This window comes from Galeopterus variegatus, unplaced genomic scaffold, assembly GCF_000696425.1.
Source record: "Galeopterus variegatus unplaced genomic scaffold, G_variegatus-3.0.2 Scaffold4102, whole genome shotgun sequence".
Classification (NCBI taxonomy): domain Eukaryota; kingdom Metazoa; phylum Chordata; class Mammalia; order Dermoptera; family Cynocephalidae; genus Galeopterus; species Galeopterus variegatus.
The window spans coordinates 120,695-148,536 of record NW_007730213.1 but is presented as its reverse complement, the minus strand read 5'-3'; the positions used below and the strand labels follow the sequence as shown (position 1 = coordinate 148,536).

The 27,842-nt window shown below is 43.0% G+C and overlaps 1 protein-coding gene across 1 annotated transcript; it reads right to left on the bottom strand.

Moving 5' to 3' along the window:
* On the bottom strand, nucleotides 1–27,329 carry VGLL1 (vestigial-like family member 1). The gene is made up of 5 exons (XM_008586753.1): nucleotides 27,251–27,329; nucleotides 23,173–23,411; nucleotides 9,766–10,185; nucleotides 8,018–8,077; nucleotides 1–199 (listed from the first exon to the last, which is right to left on the bottom strand). Exons 2-5 carry the CDS (start codon nucleotides 23,384–23,386, stop codon nucleotides 153–155), a joined length of 741 nt encoding a protein of 246 aa, XP_008584975.1. The 5' UTR covers nucleotides 23,387–23,411; nucleotides 27,251–27,329; the 3' UTR covers nucleotides 1–152.
* Between the last annotated feature and the right edge of the window lie 513 nt (nucleotides 27,330–27,842).

Here is a 27,842-nt window from a genome sequence, read left to right as displayed (position 1 = left end):
CACCAGGCAGGTACCCAGCTCACACTAGACACAAGGCTGTCTACCAGATTGCAGAGATGAATAACTTTGAGAAATTGTTATTTTATCTGGAACCATCTGGAGGGAGGTCTTGCTGCCATGTCTTGGAGCCTTGCCTTTCTCCTCCAACTTGACTAAAGATGCTGCAGGCATCCACGTGGGTGGCCCCAAAGGTTCGGTGCTGAAAAGAAAGTGAATATTTCCCAGATGTCAGTAACTTTGAAAGAGTTAAAGGAGAAGTTACATTGTTTGAGAATGCCAGGTGGGCCCCTTAGAAGGGCTGTAAGGTCCCGTCCTGATCCAGACAAACACCTGTGGGGTGACAGATGCCAGGGTCCTCATTCTCAGAGCAAGGGAAGACAGAAACTTGTGGAACTATATCCAAGAAATGCCCTGGATATGGAATAAGTTCTGTTCCAGCCACAGACCCCTTGGGATGGGGCAGTTTGTTAAATTTCCAATAAGTAAGTTCACAGATTTCTCAACAATTCCATTTGGAATCACTTCTTTAGAATTAGGGACCAAATTTTCCAAGTGAAAATGTTTCATTCATCATGGCTAGACTTTTCAGCTTCCTTCCAGACTATTTTTAATTTTATTTTTTTAATTTATTATTAGCATATTTATTCTTACAAATAGTGATATTTCTTTATGCCCTTTGCCCAACCAATTACTTCCAAAACCCCCTCCCTCCCTTCCAGACTTTGAAGATGTAAGGAACCCACAGCCTCAATACATTCTCAGCAGGTCTTGCCCACCCCACTTTCATTTTGTTTTTGGTAAAAGAGGCAGAAGTGAAGTTGGCCACAGTCTGGAAACAGCCTGGAAAGCATCAGGCTGTTCCTGGTATCTCGATTCAGTTGGAAAAGTGGGACAACCCCATAGGATACCAAGTGGTCAGTCTTGTTTTGAAAGACCCTGCTGGGAGAGAGTGAGGGGGCTGTGATTTCTGAGTGAAAGGGCAGTGGGAGCAGTGAGGGGGTGGGATGAACCTCAGAAGTGCCACCCCCAGAACAGCTCTTTTAACCATTTTATATGCTGGGAATTCACTTAACAAGCTTAAGGAAGAGATGAGCACAATTTTCGGGAGAGCATAAACTTGTGCCTGATTCAAAGCTCTTTATTGGCAGCAACAGAAAAGGACAGTGGTGTCTCTAGACCCTCTAGATTCACAGTAGAAACTCATGAGCAAGTTTGGAAAAAAGAATTCTCTTCAAATGGGAGTTCAACAAAAGAATGGATATTGTCTTCTCTCTGGAGATGAGCATCCTGAAAAACAGGACAAGCACATAATGAAGAAGCTGGCTCTGGGGTCAAATGAGCCCAGGTTAGAGTCCTGGCCTCACCGCTGCCTGGCTGTGTGGCCTTGGGCAAGTTACCAAGCCTATCTGAGCCCCCACTTTCCTCCTGTTAAATGGGGATATTAATAACAATTACTTCCTAAGATTCTAGTGAGGATTAAGCGAGTTAAACACATATAAAGCTCCTAGAACACTGGCTGGCACATATATGCTCAAAAAATGTGTGCTATTATTTTGTTAAAAAGGCAGTGTCTCTCCTTGTGGTAGAGTCAAATTATTGTATGGTCAAGCTGTACCTTAGCTTAGTGGGTAAGACTAAAGACGTTGGAGAAAACCGATTCCGGAACGTACTTTGACTTTGGGCAAGTTACTTAATCTTCCTAAATCTCAATTTTCCCATCTGTGAATGAGGGTAAAAATAGAACCTGCATTGTATACAACTACTGCTTCTTATTTTGCTTCACTTCCATGATTTTTGTCATTCTCCTTATCTCTAATGACCTTGTACTTCATTCTACCTCAGTCACTCATTCCCATGAGCACACCCTAGACTTTGCCATCCCCCACACTGGTAGAATGCTTGCAATCTCAATTTCAAACATCCACTCTCCAACCACCTACTCGGCTTTGTAGTCTTCTTGTTACTACTAAGTAAATCTTAGTACTGTCTTCATTGTCACATAACCTCCAATTCATCAACCTCCACTAGCCCATCAACTTCCATCTGCCTCCATTTCCTTATTTGTGCAGCTCAGATACCACGGTCTCTTGTTATAACATTCACTTGCAAATACCCTCAACTCCTTTTGCTTGTTCTCTCTCCATTGTGCTCACAAATCCCAACGCTGCAGGAACCTCCCCATTTACCTTCTCTGTGCATTACATTAACTTAATGTCACTGGTGAAAATCACACAACCCAACTGACCGTTCCCACTCGAAATTTATGAGCTCAGATTTCAGATCAGCACACAGAAATCCTGCTTTCGTGTGTCTACTCTCAGGCTTGTTTCCCATTGCCCAAGAAGACTTTTTCATACTTTTTCCCACTCTCTTCAAACAGCCCATAATGTCACTCTCAGCTGATGATCTTGCCCCATAGTTGACTGAGAAGATAGTAATGATTAGGTTAGTACTCTTTAGTCTCCCCACAAGCAAGCCTGCATGTCTGTTTGCATCTGTGTACTTATTCTCCTTTTGTACACTTCCAATGGCAGAAAAACCCCTTTTCCTATCAAATGTCAGTGCTGACACATGTCCCTTCAGTCTTCTCAGTGACTTCACACCCATCCTCCTACATCATCCATCCTCGTACACACTTTACTGGATCATTTCTATTATCATGCGATTAGACTCTAATATTTGCCTTTTTTAAAAAAATATCTTCTCTAACCCCGCTAGTCTCTTTAGCTACCACCTCATTTCTCTTTATCCCTTCAATGTTAAACTTCCCTAAAAAGTTTACTGTCTCCGTTTTCTAATCTCCCATTCACTCTTCAACCCACTCCAATCCGAAGTCAGGCTTCTGTCCACATCACATAAAAAAAACTGCTCTTAACAAGGTTACAAAAGTCTCTGATGCCATATCCATTAGAAATTTCTCTTTCTCTTATTTGACCTCTGGGCAGTCTTTGACAAAGTTGATCACTCTGTTTTGAAACATTTTCCTCTTTTAGTTTCTGTTATATAACACACTGTCCTGATTCTCCTCCTACCACACTGGCTACTCCTTTTCAATCTGCTTTGCTGATTCCTTATGTCCCTGACCTCTAAATACTGGCATTCTCCAGGCCTCTGTCCTCCGCCCTCCTCTCTACTCTATCTAAATCCTCTGCCTAGGTAATCACATCCAATGGCCTTAAATACCACTTGCATACTGATAAATCCCAAATGTTTGCCCAGAATTCTCTTCTCAACTCCACACTTAGATATACAAGTGTTCAAAAGATATATCCAGGGCCTGGCCCGTGGCTCACTCGGGAGAGTGTGGTGCTGATAACACCAAGGCCACGGGTTCGGATCCCATATAGGGATGGCCGGTTTGCTCACTGGCTGAGCGTGGTGCTGACAACACCAAGTCAAGGGTTAAGATCCCCTTACCGGTCATCTTTTTTTTTAAAAACAAAAAAAAACAAAAGATATATCCAGGGCCTGGCCCGTGGCTCACTCGGGAGAGTGTGGTGCTGATAACACCAAGGCCACGGGTTCGGATCCCATATAGGGATGGCCGGTTTGCTCACTGGCTGAGCGTGGTGCTGACAACACCAAGTCAAGGGTTAAGATCCCCTTACCGGTCATCTTTTTTTTTAAAAACAAAAAAAAACAAAAGATATATCCACTTGGATGTCTTATAGGCACCTCAGACTTACCACAGCCAAAACAGAGTTCTGCTCTAATCTTCCTCATTGTGATACATGTGCCACCATTCACCCAGTTGCTCAAGCAGGAAACCAAAGAGCTAACCTGAATTTTTCCATTTTCCTCACCACTCCTATCCAGCCCATTAACAAGTAAGAGCTAAATCTTCCAAATAGATCTCAAATACATCTACCTTCATGATGGAGTTTGGATGTGTTGTCCCCTCCAAAACTCATGTGGAAATTTGATCCCCAATGTGGCAGTGTTGGAAACTGATTGAGTCATGGGGGTGGATCCCTCATGAATGGATTAATGCTCTCCTTGTGGGAGGGGGGATTAATGAGTGAGTTCTCACTCTATTAATAATTTCCCATGAGAGCTTGTTTAAAAGACCCTGGCACCTCCCCTCTCTCTTGCTTCCTCTTGCCATGTTATCTGCTTGTACCTGCCAGCTGCCTGCCACTTTGTGCCATGAGTAGAAGCAGCCGGAGGCCCATGCCAGATACAGCTGTCCCAGAATCGTAAGCCAAATAAACCTCTTTTCCTTATAAATTACCCAGTCTCAGGTATTTGTTATAGCAACACAAAACGGACTAATACACTGTATCTATCTCCGCTGCTGCCACCTAATCCAGGCTATCATCCTCTCATGGACCTTGCCTCCTAACTGGTCTCTTTGTTTTCATTCTTGCCTTTCTCCAGTCTGTTCTCCCCACAACAGCTTTTGTGACTTTATTGGATGCAAATTGGGTCACACTTAAGATCCTTCCATGGCTTACCAAGTCACTAAGAAGATGAAATCTAAACTCCCAACATGATCCATAATGCCCTATGTCACTTGGCCCCTGCCTACCTCTCCAGCTTGTCTTGTGCTACACTCTGCCTTTTGCGTGGCACTCGGGCCACCCTGGTCTTTCTGTCTATTCCTTACACACACCCCAGGGCCTTTGCAGGGGCAGCTTCCTCCACCTCCATCCATCTCCACCTTAACTCTTCCAAAGCTGGATCTCTCACTTCATTCAGGTCCCTGCTCACATGACACTTCCTCAGAGAGGCTTCCCTTGACCACCTTATCTGAAGTTGGCCCTATTTCAACACCTTGTATGGTTCCTTCATAGCACTTATCTTAACTTGCAGATATTTTGTTTTTTCCCTTTTTTGGAAGAGATGGTATGTCTTCCCCACTAGACTATTAACTCTATGAGGGCAGGGACTAAGACAGTTTTATTCACTGTTATATCCCCAATATATATATTATAAGTACCATGTCTGGCAAACAGCAATATCAACTGTTTTTATTTTTATGTGTTGAAGCAATGCTCAGTGTCTATTTCTACGCACAACCCCCCCCCCCAAACAAAAAACGAAATTCATGAAAATGTAAAAACTTTAGAACCAACGTTTGTGGCACTCACTTCCAGAATGCCTTTTGCCAAGGTCTCTCTGACTACGCTTCCAGCTCTGAGTGCTCTTCTGCTCCTCATGGCCCCTGCCTCATAGGTGCATGACCAGCCCGCATGAGGGGACTAGGTCCACACTGGAGGGTCAGGAGGAGACTCTGACTTCCTTCTTTCGACAAATATGTATCTGGGGCCTCACATAGGAAATCTTTCAGAACTACCGAAATTCCTACTGAAAGGTTCATGCAGTTCACTTCAAAACAATCAACTTTGTATCTCATGAATATTCATAACCAATTTTTAAAAATGATGTTAATGTAAAAATCAAACAAAAAAACAAAACATAAGAAGAGGTGACTGAGTCCCATGCGAAATTTATCCGACCAGGAAGTAGGGGTGAAAAATCCGGGTAACTGACAAATTCCCCGGCTGGTTCTTACCATCGGACAAGATTGGGAAACTTGTGCTGTGCTTAAGAGCATGCGTTTTGCTGAGATTAGTCGTCCTTTTATTTGGAGTCTTAGGAATTTTCTCCCTCCCTCTCCCCGTTGCCTGCTGCCTCCCTCTGCCCAGAGCCACTGTGGTAGGACGGCCGACTTTACACTGTTGGCACAGCCAGGTACCCATTCTCCACCTCCCCTGAACTATTCTTCACAAGAAAAGATCATCCCCTGCCCCTTTTTCAAGGTAATACTGCTCTTGGCTGTTTTGTTTGCTTCCTGAGCTTTCTCCAGCCCCCTTCTTTTATTCTACAATAGTGTCCTACCCACAGATAGACAGGGAACCCATAAAACAGTGAAATAATCTCACCAGTTGCTAATTTTCACTGTTGTACACTTGATTTAAGTTGGAATTTTTTTTATATTTTGTTAAAATACATGTAACTTAAAGCTTGCCATTTCAGACATTTTTAAACATACAATTCCATGGAATGAATTACAGTCACAATGCTGTGTAACCATCACCTCTATCTATTTCCAAAACTTTTTTTATCATCCTAAATATAAACTCTGTACCCATGAAGCAATAGCTTCCTATTATTCCTTCCCCCCAGTTTCTGGTAACCTCTAATCTACTTCTGCATTTTAATTTTTTTCTTTTTAACTTATTTTTTCTTAATTGATAGGTTGGAATTATTTTTGATGACTTTATGACAATGTGAGAGCAAAGAGATGATACTATCTCTGTTTCTTGCTGCTGTGTGATCTTAAGACAAGTCCTTTCTCCTCTTTGAGACTCAATTTTCTCATCTATAAAATGGGGATATTCATTCATTCAACCGCTGTTTATTGAATACCTATTGTGTAAATTACCTCAGAGATACTCGTCAACATTATCACAAAGTAATTATGGGGACTGAGCAGGATGGTGTACACGGTATCTGGCTCATAGTCAACATCCAATAAACGTTGCTGTTAATTTTGCCCTATGAGCATTGTAAAGCATCAAGTTTTGAGTAATTCCAAGACTTACAATAAACAGATGTAGAAACTGTTAACAAGTGCTTAGGAGACATCACAGTCCCGCCTTCATAAATTAGAAGGCCAGCAGAGCTCACTCCCTTGGGCAGGGACTTACGTGAAGCCTGACTCAGCCATACTAAGGCTTTTGCACCAGCCCTAAATGCAACTCTTCACTTGGGCATGGCCAATTAATCACTGAGGTTGGTTTTTGTTTCATTTGTTTGTCTTACACAAGGGCGTCAAATAGAATAATTTTTACTATATTGGCAGATATTTCTTTACCATTTTCTTTTAAAATGCTCCTTTATTGTTTCTAGCATTCACTTATTCATTCATTTATTTCAACAAAAATGTATGGGCCTCTGTGCCCGGTGCTGCTGCAGGTGCTAGGGACATAGCAGTACACCTCTCAAAGTCTCAGCTCTCATGGAGCTGACATTCTAGTGGGGGTCCATATATTGCCCTCCCCCAACTTCACACTAGACTGTAGAATACCTGAGATCAGGGGCTGTGGTGGTGGTCCTTCTTTTTGCTCCTCTCTTAAACACACAGCACAGAGCACAGCTTGGGGCATGGAGGATGCCCTCCAAAAAGTCTTACACTTTTTTAAAAAATTTATTTTTTATTTTTTATTTTTTTAAAAGATGACCGGTAAGGGGATCTCACCCCTTGGCTTGGTGTTGTCAACACCACGCTCAGCCAGTGAGCAAACCGGCCATCCCTATATGGGATCCGAACCCGTGGCCTTGGTGTTATCAGCACCGTGCTCTCCTGAGTGAGCCACGGGCCGGCCTAAAGTCTTACACTTTTTGATGGCTCACTATGCGCCAAGGATTATTCTAAGCATTTGTGTACATTATTTCATTGAATTCTCACAGAAACCTTATGAGGTGGGCACTATTTTTACAAGTGAGGCAACTGAGGCATGGACAGGTTAAGAAATGTGACCAAGTTCCTGAAGCTAGTAAGTAACGAAGCTGGGATTGGAACCCCTGTCATTCCACTCACATTGTCCTCATTTGGAAGTTCCTATTGACACCACTTTCAAATTGAGTGGAGCCCAGAGTCCCGGCCTTGGGCCTCAGTTGATATTTTCCCTGACTGCAGAGTCGTGGGGTGGCCCTTTGTGCTAGGCTGAAAACTGAACATCTGGGACAGAGCAAGCTGATCCTCATGAATTTGTTCATTTTTCTGACTCACCTTGGTTACCTCAGTTAAGTCCAGCTCAGGTAAACAAAACAAAAAACTCAGTAGAGTTGTTTCTATAGCAAAATAAGAAAACATTCAAGAAATTTTACAAGAGATGAAGTGCATGGGTTCTTTGAGACTAAGATCAAACAAATTCTATCTATGAAAATACTAAATAATACAAATAAAGCTCTTGTCAGCTGCTGGAGACCCTGGTTTTTAACACCGCACACTCCTCCGGTTTGTTCTCAAGATAAGAGACACACTATCAAAGGCTGACCAGATACCTACTTTCATTTGCAAGGCTACTACTGGCAGGTCCACGGTTGGGGGAGACATGTATTTTCTTATCTAGAAAAGAAGAAGAAAACGTGATTGGAAATGGAATCTCTGGAGCTGGGTTAGAAAGTGCCTAGCAGCATCCTAGAGGTCCCAAATTGCCTGCCCCTCAGTTTTTGGAAAACTGGCATATTTTCTCTCATCAGGTGCTAAAAAAACCAGAAAAGCTTCTGTTTTAAAGCCCCTTTGGACCTTGTTCCCATCTTCCAGGCAGTGTTCCTGATTAAGGGTCACTGACTTCCTCAACAGGTCCTGGACTGTCAGTCACTAATTAATACAACTGATCACAACATTAGCAGGAGAGTGTGAAGAGGTTGCAGCAGTCTTTGGTGATAAACATTTCCTTGTGAATGTGTCTACAGGTTTTGAGAACGGGATAATGCTTTGCCAAATAGTTTTGCCAAGATGTGCCTGGCTTAGAGTAGATGCTTACTAAATATTTGCTGAATTGGATTTGAACTGTATAGAGTTGCTACGTTTGGCAGGTGATGATTTCTGTTCCACGCAACCACTGAGACAGGGCTCTGCTGTGTGTGTGTATACAGGCATATATAAACACAGTTGGACTAATTTTCCCTCTGAATCCAGTAGGAGAAGATTTTTGAAAATAAGTGCAAGGGTGGAAATTGTCACAAGTTTTCCAAGCATGACATTTTTATGATTTACTCTCTAAGTACATTCCTAGTCAAACTCTAGAAATGACAGAGTGGTATTTTAATGAGAAGTTTGCTTTCAGCATTAGGATGGAACACAGTACCTGACTTGGTTAGGCTATGCTGAACATACCCTTTGGGCATTATATACTTGTTCAGAGTACAGAATGCCAGAGGATGCAGACTTGGCCCCACAAAACTATAAAATATATATTATTACAAGTATTTCACATGAAAGGCAAATCTTGCATCAGAGCGGATTGCTTTTTTGGTGAAAGTATAATTCAGGCCAATACTTTCCCATCCTTTTACAAAGAAGAGAGTCTTGTTTTCTGATGGGTATTTTGCATCAAGTTGGCACTAATTAAATATTTGTTGGGTGAGTTAGTGAATGAAGAAGTGAGTCAGCCTTAAGGGTGTTTTTAGCTCAGGGGGAGGGATAGTGGTCAGGGAGCAGGAACCCAAAGGAAACCAAGCAGGAGGAGCCCAGTGCATAGGAGTGAGCCACAGACAGCCAGGCACTGTTACATCTCCAGGCAGCAATAGGGCTGCTTCTATAGTCCCTTTGAATTTTAATGTGTGGAGCAGATGGTTGGTATAGATTGCCCTTGTTTTTGCCCAGGATCTGGCATCATTGCAAGTTGCCAACCCATTTGGAGGATAGAGTTTGAGCTCATAGGTACATCACAGAGCTCTGTTCTGTAAATGGATTATTTAGTGGCTCCCAACAAGGTAAATGCGGGACCCTGCGATTTTAGGCAGCAGCCCATCATTTTTCTAGGGTAAGGCAAAGTCAACAGCCTGGGGTAAATATTTCAGGCCAAGTCCATCTGGCTAGCTATCTACGTAACCCTTTAGCCATTAAACTGTAAATGTCAATGAAGCTTAGTGAAGATATATGGAACATTTAAGCAGAACATTCCATCCCTCAACAGCCCCATGTCTGGAATGGCAGCACTTAGTATCAGCACCCCATCTCATGCCAACTCGCTCTCAACCGCAACCAATCAGAGGCAATCCTCCAAGTATCTGTAGGTATTTCCTTACGGTAGACTGAGCCGGGAGGCAGATTGAGGAGCAATCCCGTGCTTCCAGCTATCTGGACAGGGTTGTAATCCTCTCTCGTGGCAGATTCCTGAGGACGAGCTAAGCATTTGTCTCGATGGTGGAGACTTAGGAGGGGCTCACATTTCCCATCAGGACGGGGCTCTGGAGCCAGGTGCCCAGAGAGGATTGCATGAGGGTAGCAAGGCTCTGGGGAGCTGGGGCTGGCTAGGGAGGATAAATGCCACAGCTCCGCAGGCTGAGTGGAGGGGCTCCCAGTCAGGGAGTGCGGGAACTGAGCCACAGCCACGGGATCAGGCACATTCAAGCTGCGGCTGGCAACACCATTTGCAAGAGATACTTCTGGCTGTGGCTTTGTCCATGGAGGAGAGATACGCCATTGATTTGGAGGCATGTCACTATCTGGGAAGGAAAGATTTAGAAGACATGTTAGGTGTTTATTATTTTCAAAATGAAAGTAGCTTATTTTTTTTCTTACATATTTTTATATATTACTATACATTTTTATATGTACTATATATTTTTTTACTTACTATATTTTTGAACTTGAAAACAACATAGAAAAAGTTTTAAATGTCACCTTAATCATAATATCCAGAAACAGCCACTGTCCACCTTTAGATGTACTTTCTTTCTAGGATTTGTTTCTATTCATGAATGCATTGTTTTCACAACACGCATAGTTATTTAAGCTCCTTTTGCTTCATTAAAATATCATGAATATTCTCCTATAGCAGTGAATAGAGCCAAGCATGAGCTTTTTAAATGGCTGGACAGTATTCTGTCATAAGGCAGTAACATACCTACCAAATGTCATACTTGTGGGCACCTCAGTTGTTTCCATTTTTTCACTTATATTAATTACATTGCAATTGCTCTGTTGTCCAATTAGCTTTTTTTTATTGAATCATAATTGATTATACATATTTTGGGGATTCAATGTTGACATATGTTGATCAAATCAATATTACTAGTATGTATATTGTTACAGATTGTACATATCCTTTATGCTCCTTTTCCAATCTCTCCCTATCTCCCCTCCCTCCCCAATTAGCTCTTTAAGGAAACTTCTAGAAATAAAAGTTCTTGATTCATGTTTGGTTGCTGCTGTTGTTTAGCTTTATTTTATAGCTGGTGTTTTAAATATACCAAATAGGAGGACTCCACAGAACTTTATAAAGGGCTTAATGCTTGTCTATGTTGGCCACTCACACAACTCTAGGGGTTGAAATCACATTTTCCAGAGAAATCAGGGGCTCAGGGACATTAAAAGACCAGACAGAGGTAGTCAAGCTGATTAGCCACGTAGGGAACTGGGCTGGAGTGATGAGTGATGGATAAGAAAGTAGTTGCTTGGACCTCATCCTGTAAATTCAGAATGCTCAGGGGTAAGAGGTGACTCTGTTTCTTCTTGCAAAGTTCATGTGGACTGGCTAATAGGGATGGAGTCTCCTTTGGTCCCACAGACACTATTCTAACTGTGCCTATGATAGTGGCTGAACTTGAGACATCAAATGTCTAGGGTAGCTCATGATGTGAATGTATGTTTTCCCCATTCTCAGCACTCTGGCAAGAGGGGAGGAAAGGAAGAGCTCTGCCAGATGGTGCTTTAGGCTTGGAGCCTTTCTTCTATCCAAGATAATAAAGGGGGGTATGGGTGTGGAACAAAGGAAGATTGGCTGGCTGGAGAGGCTGTTTGGGACTGGCCACCTTTCCCTCCACGTGCACCCATCCCAGCTCTCCTGAATGTTCAATTTGACTGCATTTTGTACTGGAGTGCCCACCCCCACCTGCATAGCTTTCTGTGTGTACAGATGATGAGAACAAAAGCAGCTCCAGCCCACGTGACACAGACATTCTGCCCGGCATCTCACACTGTTCCCAATTAGCGATGGCATTGGCCTCTTCTGATAAAACCAAGGGCAAGGAAATATATTAAGATGTGTTCCTGGAGGTGAATGCTACTTTTGAAAATTTTATCTTCAGGCCAGCAACAATTTAGGGCACTCCGTGGCACAAATAGAGTGATTAAGCTAATTCGGTATAATCACTGTCTGCTTCATATTGAATGAGGTTACTGCATGTCCTAAGCACAATTTAGAAACAAAGTTTAGCCTCTGACAATAGGGCAGTTGCCATCTGAACTCGCCTTACAGATCTCATACATATGACCTAGGCACTGAACATTTGAAATGGTGAAGGCAGAGCCCCAGAGTATTTTGAATATTTCTCTTAACTTGCTTCCCTTCCAGAATTCTCTGGCTGAAATGTTAAGGGAAGTGGGTGGTGTGACACTGTCCGAGCTCCCGTGTGGTACAACAGAGCACAGTTTGGATGGGAGCTTGTGGAGACGCACAGGGTGTTCCAACCCCAAATTCACCAGAACCCAATGGCGGGACTTGGGTGGCCAATGGACACCCACCTTTCTAGATTAGCCTTGGGTTTGGTTGACTATGGAGTGGAGACCCTGAATTTGGATGGGCCACTCTTTCTCAGGATTCTTGGGCCAACTGCTCCAGCAACCATGCCCATCTATCCTGTAAATGGGTGAAGACATCTTAAACCATAGCCTGGACTGGCTCAAGACTGCTGCTGTTGTTAGAAGTGGCCCTGATGACGTTTTTCTTACCCAGGTGCCCTTCTTAGTTACCTCTGGAAGTGAGAGAGGGAGCCCCAGAGGAAACTTGGCTGCCTTCTCAAATACCAAACTATATTAATGAATGGAGAGCGGGCACGGAAGGCTTTGATTCAGGGACACTTGGGCCGGGCTAGGATTTTTCCTTCAGTAGGAATACAAAAGGCTTCCACTCCATATACTCCAACCTTGGGCAATAGACCCTACCTCTTAGTCCCATCCCTGTCCTAAGACTACGCCCAATCCAGAGAGTGCTAGTCTCCATTTACCTCTCTACTCCTTTAGGGTGAAACTGGCAGGCCATTGCCCCTGCCTTCCAAGCACCCCCAGAGACGCCAGCTTCATCTTACCCATGTACATTGCTGGGAGGCCCAGAAACCTCTAGAAATCACCTCTAGAAACTGAAATATTTGCCTCCACCCCAGAGGATCTTTCTTCCACTCTATCCTTGCATGGTGGCCCTGACACCCTATTCCAGATTAGTTTCTGGACACACAAACTTAAATGTCATCCTTTCAGAAAGGCCCACCCTGAACCTCCAACCTAAAATTTGTTATTCTGTTACTCTCTGTGACTACTCCCTGTTTATTTCCTCCATAGCAGTAATCCTGTAATTTCTTCATTCATTCATTCATCCACTGTCAGTTTTCCTCAACAGTGGCCAAAAACCGACAGGGAATGAATGAATGAAGAAATTACAGGATTACTGCTATGGAAATATTACTATCCAGTAAGCTTCAAGAAGGCTGAGATCATATTTCTTTTGTTCACTATGTTATACCCAGGAGCTTTCATAGTACCTGGCCCATAGTAGGCCCTGACTAAATCTTTTTCTAGTGAATATGCACACATGCAGTCACACACGTGTGCACACACATGATTACACACAAACCATACTGTTCACGTGCACAGTTGCAAACAGGTACACACTCACAAACACATGCACTCTCACACGTGTGCGCACACACACACCTCCCCACTGAAACTTTCTATATTGAGGAGAGTAGCATGCAAGGTGGCTAAGAGCACAGATTGTAAAGTCAGACAGGCTTGAAGTCCAATCCCAGATCTGCCACTTCCTAGCTGTGTGACCCTGAGAAAGTCCCCTCCCACCTGTGAGCCTGTTAGGACTGTGGTAAGATTGAATGGGGCAATCCACGTTAAGGGACTAGCACAGTGCCTGCTGCACAATAGGCACTCAATAAGTGGTAGTTGTTGCTGTTGTTGTTATTAATCATTTCAGTTCATAAACCCACTTTGGGTTTCCTTCTTTACTGGTTTGCAACATTCAATGTAACTAGCCCAGGAAAAAGTGAAACTGCAGTTAATGGATGAGACCTGAGACTCCTCCCTGCCATCAGTCACCTAGTGACAGTGAAGGGAGGGACAGAAAGGACTGAGCTGAGAAACCCACAACAGCAGCAGAAGCATCAGCAGTTCAGGGCTGGTGTGGAGGATGGAGTAGATATTGGTTATAAAACAGAGGTTTTAGAAGCCTTTGCTCAGTCTGTGTCCATTCCCACGGAATAATAAATATATCAGAGGGGGGCAGAAACAATTCGTAAATACAGAATAGCTTTTCCTTACTGAGCACTTACTGTGGGCCAGGCACTTTGCTTAGCACTCTGCATACATATCTCATGTGATCTTCACAGCAACCCAGATGAGAAAATACTGAGTGGTTAACGTAACTTGCCTAAGGCCACACAGTTAGCAAGTGATAGAGCTATCTGATTCCAAACCTCGTGCTCTCACCGGCTATGCCTTCCCAATGTTGCAAGAATGCAGTGAACTGGGCGCTTTCACACGCTTCCGTGGTTGGAAAGGTGGCAGATTGCCATAACTTTTCTGGGGAGCAATTTGTTGGTACATATCAAAACCCTAAAATTTGCACATAACACTTGACCCAGGCATTCCACTTATAGCAATTTATTTTAAGGATATCGTCAATGATGAGTGTAAAATTTAGCTACAAGGATGTTCAAAGTGGCATTTATAATATAGTGAAAGATGAGCAGCAACCTAAATGTCCAAACACTTTAATAAATTTTGTATATCTATAAAATGATACTTTAAAGCCATTAAAATAATGTTGTAGTGGAGCATGTATTGGCATGGAGAAATATGTATGACTTATTGTCAAGTAAAAAAAAAACAGGTTATGACTCATTATGTATAAAATGATGTCATGTTGTTAAAATTAGTATGTGTGTATAGATACACATGTGGTTTTTGCTGAATGCTTATCTGTGTTTTTTAAGTTTTTACAAAAACGAACAAATATTATTTTTGTAATTAGAAAAGGTTTACATCAAAAACTTAAGAAATGACTTCACCAATAAATTTCCCAAAAGGTGAGTCACAGTTGTGAACAACCAATCCATAATTGCCTAATTTCCTTCCATTCATCCTTTCTTCTTTCCTTCCTTTTCCCCTCTCTGACTGTGTCTTTAACACAAATGTTGCTTTTTAAAAAATTGGTTATGAATATTCATGAGATACAAAGATGATTGTCATCCCTCATGCCCAAGACGTGAAGTCCAGATCCATACTGGCAGCATGCCCATAACCACAAGTTGTGATCGTACCCCGTATCCCCCACCTAATTATCCCCGGCCTCTCTCCACAAATGCTGCTTTATGATGAAGTTGAAACTGAGAACCCTTTGAACACACACACACACACACACACACACACACACACACACATCCTGCACCATGAAAGTCCAAACTTTGGCCTGCCCAATCTGCACACATCTACTCTCCCTGCTCTGCCCTGTTGGCTGGTGGCACTTGCTAGTCATTCATTCACCCCAGAAACGAAGAGGATATTATTTGAATTAGCTGAGGTCAAAATAACACAAGAGGCCGAAGGACAGCTTAGGAGAGACAGTCCTGTGCCAGGGCACTAGGGGAACCTGCTTAGTCCCACCTCTTCCTTCATAGTCAATTCCCTGGGGTACCTAGTCTTTTGCTGAATATCCAGGTTCCTTTTCCCAACTGAAAATGGAGACCAAGTACAGAACATGCACTAGTATTTTGAAAGCTGAGTGGCTAAGAGCTCAGGATCTGGAATCAAACCCATTTGGTGGCAAATACTACAGCCACCCCTTAGTAGCTGTGGGATCTTGGACAGGTCACTTGACTCTCTGAGCCTTGGTTTTCTCACTGAGAAAATGGACACAGTAGGAGTTAACTAATAGGGTAGGTGTGAGGATTCAATGTGACAAACCCTAGCAAAAAGCCTGGCACACAGAAAGTGCTCAGTAAGTGTTAGCCATTATAAACAGGATTCTAGTCTCTATGGGTATTAACCCCCCTGCTGAAGCTGTCAGGGTCTACAAAGGCAGGACAGTGGAGTAGTCAAGAGATTAGCTCTGGAGTCTGACAGATCTGAGTTTCAATCTCTGTCACTCACTGGCTGTGTGACTCATCTCCAGGCACTTTCCCTCTCTGGGCTGCAGTTTCCTCCTCTGCAAAGTGAGGATAATAGTACTCACTGCAAAGTGTTTTTGCAAAGTACAACCAACATGCAGAAAAATGCATGAGTAGGGCTAGCCAGTTAGCTCCATTGGCTAGAGCATGGTATTGGTAACACCAAGGTCAAGGGTTTGGATCCCTGTACCAGCTGGCCACCGAAAGAAAAAAAGAAAAGAAAAATGCACAAGTGCAAATGCACAAATACAAATGTGCAGCTGGGGAAATTTTCACAAACTGGGTAATGAGCACTCAGATCGTGCATCAGAACTTGACCACCACCCCAGGAGGCCCCCTTGGCTCCCTTCTCAGTCACTAACCAAGCAGAGATAACCGCTATCCTATCTTCCAACACCATAGATTTGGTTTGTCTGTCTTTGAACTTTATAAGTCACACTGGGTTTTGAGGACTGAAGTAAATGCAATAATTTTAGCATGGCGTCTGGTACCTAGTGAGGACTCTATATCCATCTGTGTAGATTCCTCTCCCTTACTAGAAAGGAAGACATAAAGTTGTCGGTATTCACAGGGCCACAAACAACTAGAACGAGTATATCTCATATAGACATTCACACTAAAATAGAAACCCAGCGGTTCTTCCCCACCCATTGATTATGGTCGATGGGAGGGGAGAGAGGAGGCAGGACCCTTTGAGACTGGCTATCACAGACCTCTGGGTGCTCAGGTATACACCTCTCACCTTCTTTCAGCAACCCTTAAGCAATGTTGCCAGGCCTGAGGCTGGGGGTGGGATAGGAAGAATATGGGATGGGATGTGCACTAGGACCCATGCCCCCCAGAAATCGTAGTTACTGAAGCTTCTCCAGTTACCGACTCTGAAATCACCAAAGTCCTTTTAAAAGGGAAATAATTCAAAGATATCTTCAATTTGGATTTTCTTTTCCAAAGGACGGACAGTATAAATCATACATAAGTAAATTTAAAAAATAACATTGATTTGGGAAAAGAAGCCAGGAAATTTGATGGTATTTCCTAGCCACACAAGTCTCTGTGTTTGGGCTTCGCATATTTGGCTTGGCAGAGCGCCCTTAGAATGCGGGCGAGTTGGCCACAGGAGCCCATGAATGGGAGCCTGTTCTCCTGGGTATGGCTTAGCTGGGGCTGTGCAGCTCGGTGTTGGCTTGCAGGAGTTGACAAGATGCGAATGGTCAGTAATGAAAGGCCACTTTACAGATTTCCCACCATTTTCAAAGCTTTATGTATGTCATAAGACATCTCTGGTGAGAACATCTGCAGGTCTGGACCCGTGTCTCCTGGGGCCCTCCCTGAGGCAGCAGAGTTGATGAGACACGTACCTCCTGGCTGTGATAAGAGAGGCCTCGAGGGAAACAGTCTGTCCTTCATTTGCTCAACTAGCAGACAAATATTTACCCAGCCCACACCATGCTCTGTGAGGGAGGCAACATCTTCACAGGCAGGGGATTTGCAAGGTTCTCACGGGTAATGTGCACAGCCGAAAAGGTATCTGGAGAAGAAAGCAACCTCTCTGTTTGGTCTGCAAAGGCTGATTTGGGTAAGAAACAGGGCCAGGCCCAAGCCCCCTTGGCAGGCAGGGGCTTCACAGAATGATGCAGGGTGAAGTCAGAAGACAGAGGAAACACTAGAGCAGCCGCATGGCAGAACCTCCCGAAAACTTGGAGGCTCGTGGGAGAGGCCTGCTGCTCTGTGATCCTAATGTTTCAAATGCAGGCCCTCTCATCCATTCTAGCCATTCAAACCCATGTGTCAGACCTTGGCACCACCCTCACAAAAATAGGTGACACGTACATAGCATGTACTAAGTGCCATCTGACATGCATTATCTCATTGGCTCCTCCTATAGTTAAATAATATTCAGTTTTAGAGATGAGTAAACCAAGGCACAGAGAGGTGAAGCAATATGCCTGAGATCACACTGTTAGTAAGTGGTGGAGCTGGCCTGGCCCCAGGCTGCTGGTTCTAAAGCTGTGCACTACACTGTACCCCCTCTCTGTGGTGACCCCATCTGGAGGGTCAATACCCTGTGATCCAAACCACAATTGCATTCCTTCAAGCAATATTTACTGAGTGCCTTTTACATATCAGGCATTGTGCCACATCCTTGGAAAGCAGCAGGTAACAGACTGAGTCCCTGCTACCACGGAATTCAGGGTCTAAGGGGAGGGAGGAGTCAAGAAAGAAAGACATAAACGTATGATATGCCCAGTGGTGACAAGTGCTAAGAAGAAAAGTAAAACAGGGTAAGAAGACAGAGTCACAGGTTGGGTGGCTTCTATTTTTTAAATAGATTGTTCAGTGAAGGCCTGTGTGAAGACGTGACATTCAGATGGAGACCTGAGTTAAGAAAGATAAAGCCATGCAGATATCTTGGGAAAGGACATTCCATGGAGAGGAGAGACCAAGTGCAAAGGGAGGTCCTAAGGCAAGATTGTACTTGGTGTATTCTACAAATATCAAGGAGGCAAGACTGGACTAGGTGAGCCAGTAGGAGATGAGATCAGAAAGATAGCACAAAAAAAATAAATAAATAAAAATAACTCTTAAAAAACTTAAAAAAGAAGAAAAAGATAACAGGGGCCCAGATGAGGTAAAACTCTGTTAAGGTCTTTGGATTTAATTCCCAGTGAGATAGAAAACTATTGGAGGGTTTTGAACAGAAGCCTGCTATGACATGCCTTTTGTTTTAAGAGTATCATTCTGATTGCTATCTTGAGAATAGACTGAATATGAGGAAGGGCAGAAGCAGTGAGATAAATTAGGAGGTTATGACAGTAGTCCAGGGGGGAGATGATGGCTTCCCAGAAGATGACGATAGCAGCAGAGGTGGGGACATGTGGTCAGATATTGGATATTCTGAAGGTAGAACCTGCAGGATTTCCCAGAGGATTAGATGTGGGGTGTAAGATAAAGAGAGGAGTTAAACATGACTTCAGGTAGTTGGAAGGATGCAGCTGCCATTTACTGAGATGGAGAAGGCTGTGGGTGGAGCAGGTTGAGGGGAGATTAAGAGTTCAGTTTGGGATCTGTTTTGTTTGAGATTCCTTTTAGACAGGTGGAGTGAAGGTGTCAAGTAGGCAGTTGGGTAGACAGGTCTGAAATCCATTCTGGGCTGTAGAAATGCATTTGGAATTGATCAACATTGAAGACCAAGAGAGTGGAAGATATCACCCAGGGAATGAGTGGAGATAGAGAAAAGAACTGACAGAGACCTGAGTCCTGGGGCCCAGGAACGTTTAGAAGTTGGAGAGAGGAGAACATCCAGCAAAGGAGACTGAGAAGTAATAACCAGGGAGGCAGGAAGAAAACTAAGACAGTGTGATGTTATGGAATCCAAGCAAAGGGGGTATCTCCAGGGGGAGGGAGCAATCAACTGCACCAAATGTTGCTGATAGGTCAAATAAGATAAGGGCAGAGAAGGACCATTGGATTTGGAAAGTGGAGTTCACTGGGTAACCTTGATAAGAATGGTTTCAAGGAGCAATGAAGACAAAAGTGTGAGTGGAGTGGATTCTAGAGTGCATGAGAAGAGAGGAAGAGGACAGAATGTGTACGAATACCACTTTTGAGTTTTGCTGCAAAATGAAGCAGAGAAATATGGCAAATAGGCTGAGAGCTGGTTTTGTCCCAGGTTGGGTTTTACCAGGCAAGTAGGAAAAAGAAAGTGAAGGACCATGGATTGACGGTGCTTACAAGGCAATGATTGTAATGAATCCAAGCCAATGAGTTCAGAAATAAATCAAAGGAGTCAAATGGCCAAAGTCATCATACTTGTCCATGCATTAAGTGCCCGGAATTTTGACCCTTCTGAAAAGCCAGTTAGATCTTCTGAATACCACATACCACATTTCTCAGCTCTTTCCCAATGTCAGTACCCAAAATGACTCAAGATTATAGTCATTCCTGCCCCTGCTTTGATTATTCAACACACTCTTGGACATCATCTCCCTACCCTCCACTTACCCTCTCATGCCCATTTTAACAACAAACTCTGCATTATTTCTTTTAGTACCTGTTGCTACCACACACCCTTTCACATGTTTACTTAACTGCTATAGATTGAATTTCCTTCCTCCTTCAACAATTCACTGAAGCTTAAATTGTGTCACCCAATGTTCTAGGTATTGGAAACTTGGCTCCCCCTGTGACAGTGTTGATATTGTGGGAAATCCTATTACGGTAATTGAAAGGTAATTGAAAGGGGCCTTGAAGAGGTGATTAGATTTCACCACCATGCCACAGTGAGTGGATTAATAATGGTGGTCAGAGGCGTGGTTCTGATGGCTTTAAAAGGAGAGTGCATGAGGGGCTATCTTTCTCTCTTTCTGCTGTGCCATTTTCTGCCATGTTAGACCCCTGCATTGCTGTAAAGCCACCACCAAAGAAGACCCTCATCAGATGTGTTCCCTGAACTTTGGACTTTCCAGCCTCTGAAACTGTAAGCAATAAATTTTGTTTTCTGACAAATTACCCAGTTCCAGGTATTTTGTTATAAGCAACAGAAATGGACTAATGCACTTAACCCACAAGATTCTTTGAGAATATCATGTCACCTGACTGGAAAAATAATTTCTAGGAGAGAAGTAAATTCTGCAAAGGTGAGTATGTCGATATGTAACAACTCCCTGTCCAGACCCAAAGATCAAAGGCAGAGCGATGGCCTCTGGAAACAAGTGAGTTCTTCCATTGCAGGCAGAGGCCCAAAAGTGCCCCACTTGGAGGCACATATGTCCTCCAGTGGGAGCAAGGCATTCGACGTGTGCTCTCAGCAACAGCAATATAGAGCTCTTAAAATAACCGGATCCTGGTCTATTTGCACATTTCAAAAAGGTAAAGGGGAATTGATTCACATCCAGCTGGCGGTGGTGAATTAGCACAGAAAGCACAGTGTCTGTAACCCATGAATACTTTTAGGGCCCCACAAAAATGTGTTAACTTCTTTTAAAATCAGAAGAAAAGGATGGATATGATAATGATAGTGAATGTGTAAAAAGTGAATCCAGCTTGTATTATATTCACCCTGATATCAATATAGTCATAAATTGTCATTTTAAATATTTTTTTGGAGGAAGGGGCCCATGAAGGCAAAAGTGTCTAGGGTCTATGAAAATTCTACTGCAGCCCCCTGCCAGCCTAGTTTCTGGCTTCCTCTAAACCTGGATATTTTGATATGTACATTTAGACACAGCTCTCTTGAAGTGACTGCTTTGAGATGCAACAATGTTTATTTCTTAAAATTTGCCAAAAATTGTAAGCAGTAGATGCCCCTCACTGTGTGAAGGGTGGGAGAGGGATGAGGCAAGACTCTTCATCTACCTCCCTCTGGCCCCTGCCTGTGCTCTCCAGGCCATCCATTAAGTGCTTTTTGGTTTTTGTTTGTTTGTTTGTTTGTTTTGTTTTTGGTTTGTTGTTTTTTTCCTTGGCGGCTAGCCAGTACAGGAATTGAACTCTGGAACCTGGTGTTATCAGCACCACGCTCTAACCAACTGAGCTAACCTGCTGGCCATCCACTACTAGTGGAGAGGAGGGTGGGAGCCCCTCATGGGACAGGCTTTATCTTGCTGTGGATTCTCTGGTGTTCTTGCCCCCAGGTCAACAATGATAATAAGTAATCCTGATAATGATGATAATAGTGAACAGTTCTGGAGCTCTCATTGGACGCTTAACAATGAACTCAACATTTAACATGATTGAAGAAATAATAAAACAGGTGAACTAATTTGATTAAACAGTGCCCATTTTTATATTAAACTTCTAAGAAGGGGTGTGGCTTCCCACTAAACAGTGTAGCTTGCCTTTAGCAAATATACACATGTCCAAGTGCATCACATACATCAAAGACCTGGTCTTTCCAACTTACAGAGTATGAGAAAATATTTGCAAACTATGCAACCAACAAAGAATTAATACTCAGAATACACAAAGAACTTAAACAACTTAACTGTAAAAAAAAAAAAAAAAAACCTGATTAAAAAAATGGGCAAAGGAGTTGAATAGATATTTCTCAAAGGAGAATATACAAATGGCCAACAGACACATGAGAAAATGCTCAACATCACTTAGCATCAGGGAAATGCAATTCAAAACCACTTTGAGATGTCATCTCACACCCATTACACTGGTGATTATAAAAAAGACAGAGAATCACAAATACTGGCAAGGATGCAGAGAAAGGGGAACCCTCCTACACTGTTGGTGGGACTGTAAACTGGAGCAGCCGTCATGGAAAATGGTATGGAGGTTCCTCAGACAACTACAGATAGAACTGCCATACAATCCAGCAATTCCACTGCTAGGTACACAGCCAAAGAAATGGAAATCATCATGTCAAGGGGATACCTGCACTCCCATGCTTATCGTAGCTCCATTTATGATAGCCAAGAGTTGGAACCAACCTAAAGGTCCATTGTCAGACAACTGCATAAGGAAAATGTGGTGTATTTACACAATGGAATGCTATTCTGCCGTAAAAAAGAATGAATTCCTGGCATTTGCAGCAACATGGATGAACTTAGAAAAAGTTATGTTGAGTGAAATAAGCTAGGCACAGAAAGAGAAATACTGCATGTCCTCACTCATAAGTGGGAGCTAAAAAAAAATTAATTAATTAAAAAAAAAAAGAATGAAAGATACAACAATCACAATAATACATTGAGCTTTCAAAAGAAAAGAACAAAACTGAGGTTACCAGAGGTGGGAAGGGGAGTGGGTAAGGGAGGAATTGGTAAAGGGCCACAAAAACGATTACATTGTATAATGTTGAATATACTAATTATCCTGATTTGAGCATCACATATTGCACACAAGTATTGATATTCAACACTGTATCCCACAGATATGTACAGTCAACTATGTTTCAATTTAAAAAAAATTAGTTCATATATAAAATGTTTTACTGAATTTGAATGATATAGTTAAAATTTAATTTTCTTTCTGTTTCAATTTTAATGTTTACTCTTCTTATTGAATTGTTTTCTGTTATTAAACTGTAACATCATTATTTTATTATTTATCATTATATATAAATATATGTTTTTTTCTTAAAAATACATTAGTGTAATGAAAAAGTATTAATCTATTACTTTTTTCTTTTTTTGTATTGTAATATTTATTACATCTTTTATTTTCTTATATTTTCCTGGCATGATTACATACAACAATTTAAAGAGTCTCAATAATAATGACAATAAATAAAATTCTCACTCTCAAAAAAAAAAAAAAACTGATCTTTCAATGATAGCCTTGACAGGGAGCTCCAGCCCCTCCCCACAATGTGCTCACCATTCCTTAGGATGACATCTTTACTCTGGCCCCAAGGGCTCAACCCCTGGGGGCTCTTGATGTTTCCCAGAGCTCTAGAGAAGTGCTCATCCACCACGCTGCTGATGTCCCCTTGGAAATAGGTGAAAAGGACACACCGGGAGTTCCATTCAGTCTTTATAGGCTTCTGGCTGCTTCTGGGCAGCTGGATGACAGTCTTCTTCATTTCTTCCATTGTGGGTGAATGACACAAGTGATGGCTGTGGACCAAATGCAAAATGTCATTGGGACTATTTTAACAAATGGCAGAATAACTTGCCTTCTGGGGAATGCCTTCCTCCCAAATGAATGAGCCAAGGTCAGACCGGAGCTACCTGTAGTCATGAGCTTCCCTGAAGAGCTTGATTAAGCAATCCACTGGGTGCTTGACAATTTCAGCTAGCATAGTAAGCATAGCTTTCCATCTTGATTACTTCCATGCCAGAGGAAAAAACACATTAGATTCTTCACCTCCTCCTGATGCCCTAATCTATGTAAGATGGTGTCCTGCACCTATCCCCACCCTGTCTTAGAAACTAGCAATTACAAACAATACCAGCCCTAAGGCCACCAGATAGATATATTCTGAACCAAATGCAGATCTCCCCAAAAGCATTTTTATGCTAATATATTGGGAAGCTTTGGTGGAAAGCTCCTGAAAGATTGCAAGATTGTCAGCTCTGTTCCCCACCATATCCTCTGCATCTAGAACAGTGCCTTGAATAGAATAGATGCTCAATAGCTGTTTGCTGAGTTGCCTTAAATTTGGGTAGCATTGGTAGCATCATCCCATCCTACCTCGTGAGATCCTTGAGGGAAGAGGCTGTCCATTTGCATCCAGGCGAGGACCTGCACACAGTGGGCACCCAAGACATGCTGTGGCCCTCCTTTACTAGGGAAGTAGTCTGTCTGGACTTTACCTTCAACCACTCAATCTGACTTGTCATGTGCTCTGGCTAAAGATGTATTTAATTTATCCATTCTTGGGAATATAATGAAAATGACTAGAGTTTAATAGACTGATTCCCTCTCTAGTTAATGACAGCTATGAGGACAGGGAGCATTTCTTATTCTCATTCCTAGTACCTTGCACAAAGTAGGTGTTCAGTAGACAATGGCTGACTGACTGAATGCCATTTCATGCAGAGAAAGCACAATGCATGGAAATCACAACAGATTAGGAGGCAGAAGGCCTGGGGTTTTCTTTGGCTGTGTAACTTTGCAGGAACCACATAGCCTTTCTGAATTTTATATTACTCATGGGTAAAAGGGAGGAGTTGGAGTATGTGAATTCTGCAGCCTAGTCTTTTATGGTTCTACTAGAAGTGTCAACAGGTTATGATGGGGACATTAGGAAGGAACCTGGCAGTGATCATGGGACTTTTTAAAAAGTTCTCCTTTTAAGAGAGCATTCCTAGGGACACAAAATGGAGTGGGAGAAAGGGGGATGGGGAGGGAGGTCGTGGATAATTGAGTGGGGGACAGAGTATAATCGCAATTTGTGGTAAGGTGCATGCTGCCAGTATGGATCTGGCCATCACATCTTGGGCACGAGGGGGGACAATCAGCTTTGTACTCCATGAATATTCATAACCAATAAAACAAACAAACAAAAGTTCTCCTTTCAGAATCATTCTAGCCCAAGTCATAACTGCGTTATATTGTCTAGATAAGCCTTTGATTGAGCACCATCCTTCCGTTTCCTCTGGTTGACAGTTATGCTAAACATAACTAGATGCTACCTAAAATCCAATCCATTGCATCCTTATTTCAAAAAACATGTGAACAACCCCTTTGAAAAACTGGTAGCTTCTCATAAAGTTAAACATATTCTTACCATATGACCCAGCAATCTCACTTCTAGGTACATATAGTGAAGGGAAACAAAAATTTTGTCCACACCAAGACTTGCACATGAATGTTTATGGCAGATTTATTCATAACAGACCAAAACAATGCAAACTACCCAAATGTCTACCACCAGAAGAATAAATAAACTAGCTCTGACATATTCATACAATGGACTGTTACTCAGCAATAAAAAGGAACAAATTACCAATCCAGACAACAGCACAGATGAATCTCAAAAATATTGAGTGAAAGAAGTCAGACACAAAAGGCCACATATTGTTTGATTCCATTTGCACAGAACAGGCGTAAATAACCTACGGTGATAGGGATCAGAAGAGCTGTTGCTTGTGGGGTGGATATTTACTAGGAAGGGGCGTGAGGGAGCTCTTGGAAGTGTTGGAAATGTCCTCCATCTTAATGAGGGTGATGGGTACCACGTGGATTTACACATTTGTCACAACTCACCAAGTTATACACTTAGGGTCTGTGCATTTCACTGTAAGTAAATTATTCCTCAATAAAAAAAAAGTACATGAAATATTCAGCTACTTAGTGTTGTAGAAATTAAGCAAAATTGTTATGAATTATAAAGTAATGATAAGTGTGGAGGCAGCCCTTTTTAAAGCCACAGTTTACAGAATATCTACTCTGTGCCAGAAACTATACATATATCATCTTCAATCTTTACAACTCTCAAAGCAGGTTTCACTATCTCCATTCTACATATGAGCACACTGGGGCTTAGAGCAGGTAAACTAAACCGCTCAGGACACACAGCTAGGCAGTAGCAGAGCTGGGCTTTGAACCCAGATGTCTCTGGCTCCAATGTCTGTTCTCTTCCTGCCATCCCTTACTGCCTACCTGGTGGGTCTAACAGTCCCTTCTCCTTTATGGGCCTCAGTCTCCCCATCTATCAAATGTAGGAGTGGGCATGGCCTCTAATCCCTAGGGGTCCTCAAGCCAGGACCCTAAACTGGCCATCTGGTTTCCTTCAGGGAATGCAGGCAGAATCCCTGTCGACTCCCTCAGGGCTTCTCCTTGAAGGCTGAGCTGGCTGTTGCAAGGCCCATTGAGCACCTTTGGAAGACTCAATGCGCTCTTACTCTCAGAATTGCTAGTGGCCATGGCTCTAAGCTCAGGCTTGACACAGCTTGCAATCTCTCTTTGCTAACCCCACTAAAGCCACAAGGAAGGAGCTGGCCAGACCCTTGGGACATCAGGGCCCTGAAGCAATGCTCCTAGTCTCCTTGGGTAGAGTCCACAGAGACCACAAGCCAACTGACCATGGCCAAGAAACGTCAGAGATGGAGAAAGTTGGAGGCAACATTTCAGCCCCTTCACCTTGCAAGGCTCAGACAACTGGGGATCCTGAATAAGCCACAAGCACTACCTCTGCTCCACTTTTCCTCCCCAAACACATGGACATGCACTCAAAAGCAAAGCTGGGGGTTATTTCTCCACATCCAGCTCACATGTAATTCCTGGGCTGTGCACAGACCCCAGTGGAGAGGAACTGTACTTGAGGGATACTCAAATTCTGAGAACTATCATTGCTTAGTCATATGAAAAACTGTGTCCCACTGTTCCTCGGAGAAACTTGAGCAGCTTAGTCCTCAAATGAGCCCTCTGTAAGACTCATGAGTGAATTGATGAGATGGATCTGGCCAAAGAGAAGGGGGTGCTGTGAAGCTGGACCTGAGGGGACGTCACTGAGGCTGAAGGCAGGGTGGGAGCCTCCTGAAGATGTTCCTGTATCAGTGCCCAGCTTGTAGCCAAAGCCTCTTTTAGGCAAAACCCCAAGGCCAAGCTTGGCCACCTGTGCAGTCAGAAGAGCATAATTATAAAACTAAACACAACTTGCAACTTTCTCAGCTCACAGAATATAGACACCAAATGCTCCAAGTGGACCTCAAAATACTTGCCCAAACTTCTGCAAAAATATCTTTGAGCACGGAATCCAAAGTTAGCAGTTTGGCTTCAAGTCTACTACAGTCTGCTTGCATGGACATGCTTACCACACTTCTGCAAAATGGTACCTAGTATGGGGTTGGGGGGAGGGCGGTCAGAGGTGTTGATAGTCACAATGGAACAAAAAACCCAAAGAAACCAGATTGTTTCTCATTGAGCAAAGCATGTGATGCCTCCTCTCCATTTCTTCCCAGTCAAATTTCTATCCCCTTTCCCCCCAAAAGTCCCCAGCTTCTCTTACCTTAATTCCGGACTATCACCTGAGACAGAACAAGAGTCTATGGCTGGGAAGAGGCAGGTTTTGATGGCCAGAGCTGCTTGGCCCACGTTAGAGCTTCTCAGTGCTTGCGGAAGCAGGAGCTGGGGATTTGTACCCTCCCCTTGCTACTTCTACCCCTCTAGCTGGGGCTTTGCAAGGCGTTCCTGTTAGCTATCCATTAAGAATGCAGAAAATGCACTCCAACGAGTCAACCTGGTTGGGCACCTGCAAGAATGAGGAAAATGGGTAGCTCTTTTTTACTTCTTTCTTTTTTCATTAAAAAGACAAGCACTTTGTCATACTGTCTCTTCAACCAGGATGCCAATTGTTTGCCCGAAACCATACACAGGGTCAATACCTCTAAAACATCAGTTATGGGATTTAGATCAAACTGATGTCCCATTGGGTCTCGGGAAGTGAGAGTCAGTTTGAATTATCTCTAGTTTCTCCCTCTCTCCCTGTGGCAAGAAAAGGGCAGCCCAGAACCCTAGGATTCTGGACTTGTCATGGGCTTCCGTGGGCCATAGAGGGAGTGAAGACTTCTCTGAACCTGTTATAGGTGAAGCAGTTCAGG

Coding starts and splice junctions, on each gene's coding strand:
- VGLL1 (XM_008586753.1), bottom strand. CDS start 23,386: ATGGAAGAAATGAAGAAGACTGTCATCCAGCTGCCCAGAAGCAGCCAG. Junction 8,078..9,765: donor GCCTCCCGGCTCAGTCTACC/GTAAGGAAATAC, acceptor CTTCTTTTCTAG/ATAAGAAAATACATGTCTCC. Junction 200..8,017: donor TAGTAGCCTTGCAAATGAAA/GTAGGTATCTGG, acceptor CTTTCTTTTCAG/CACCGAACCTTTGGGGCCAC.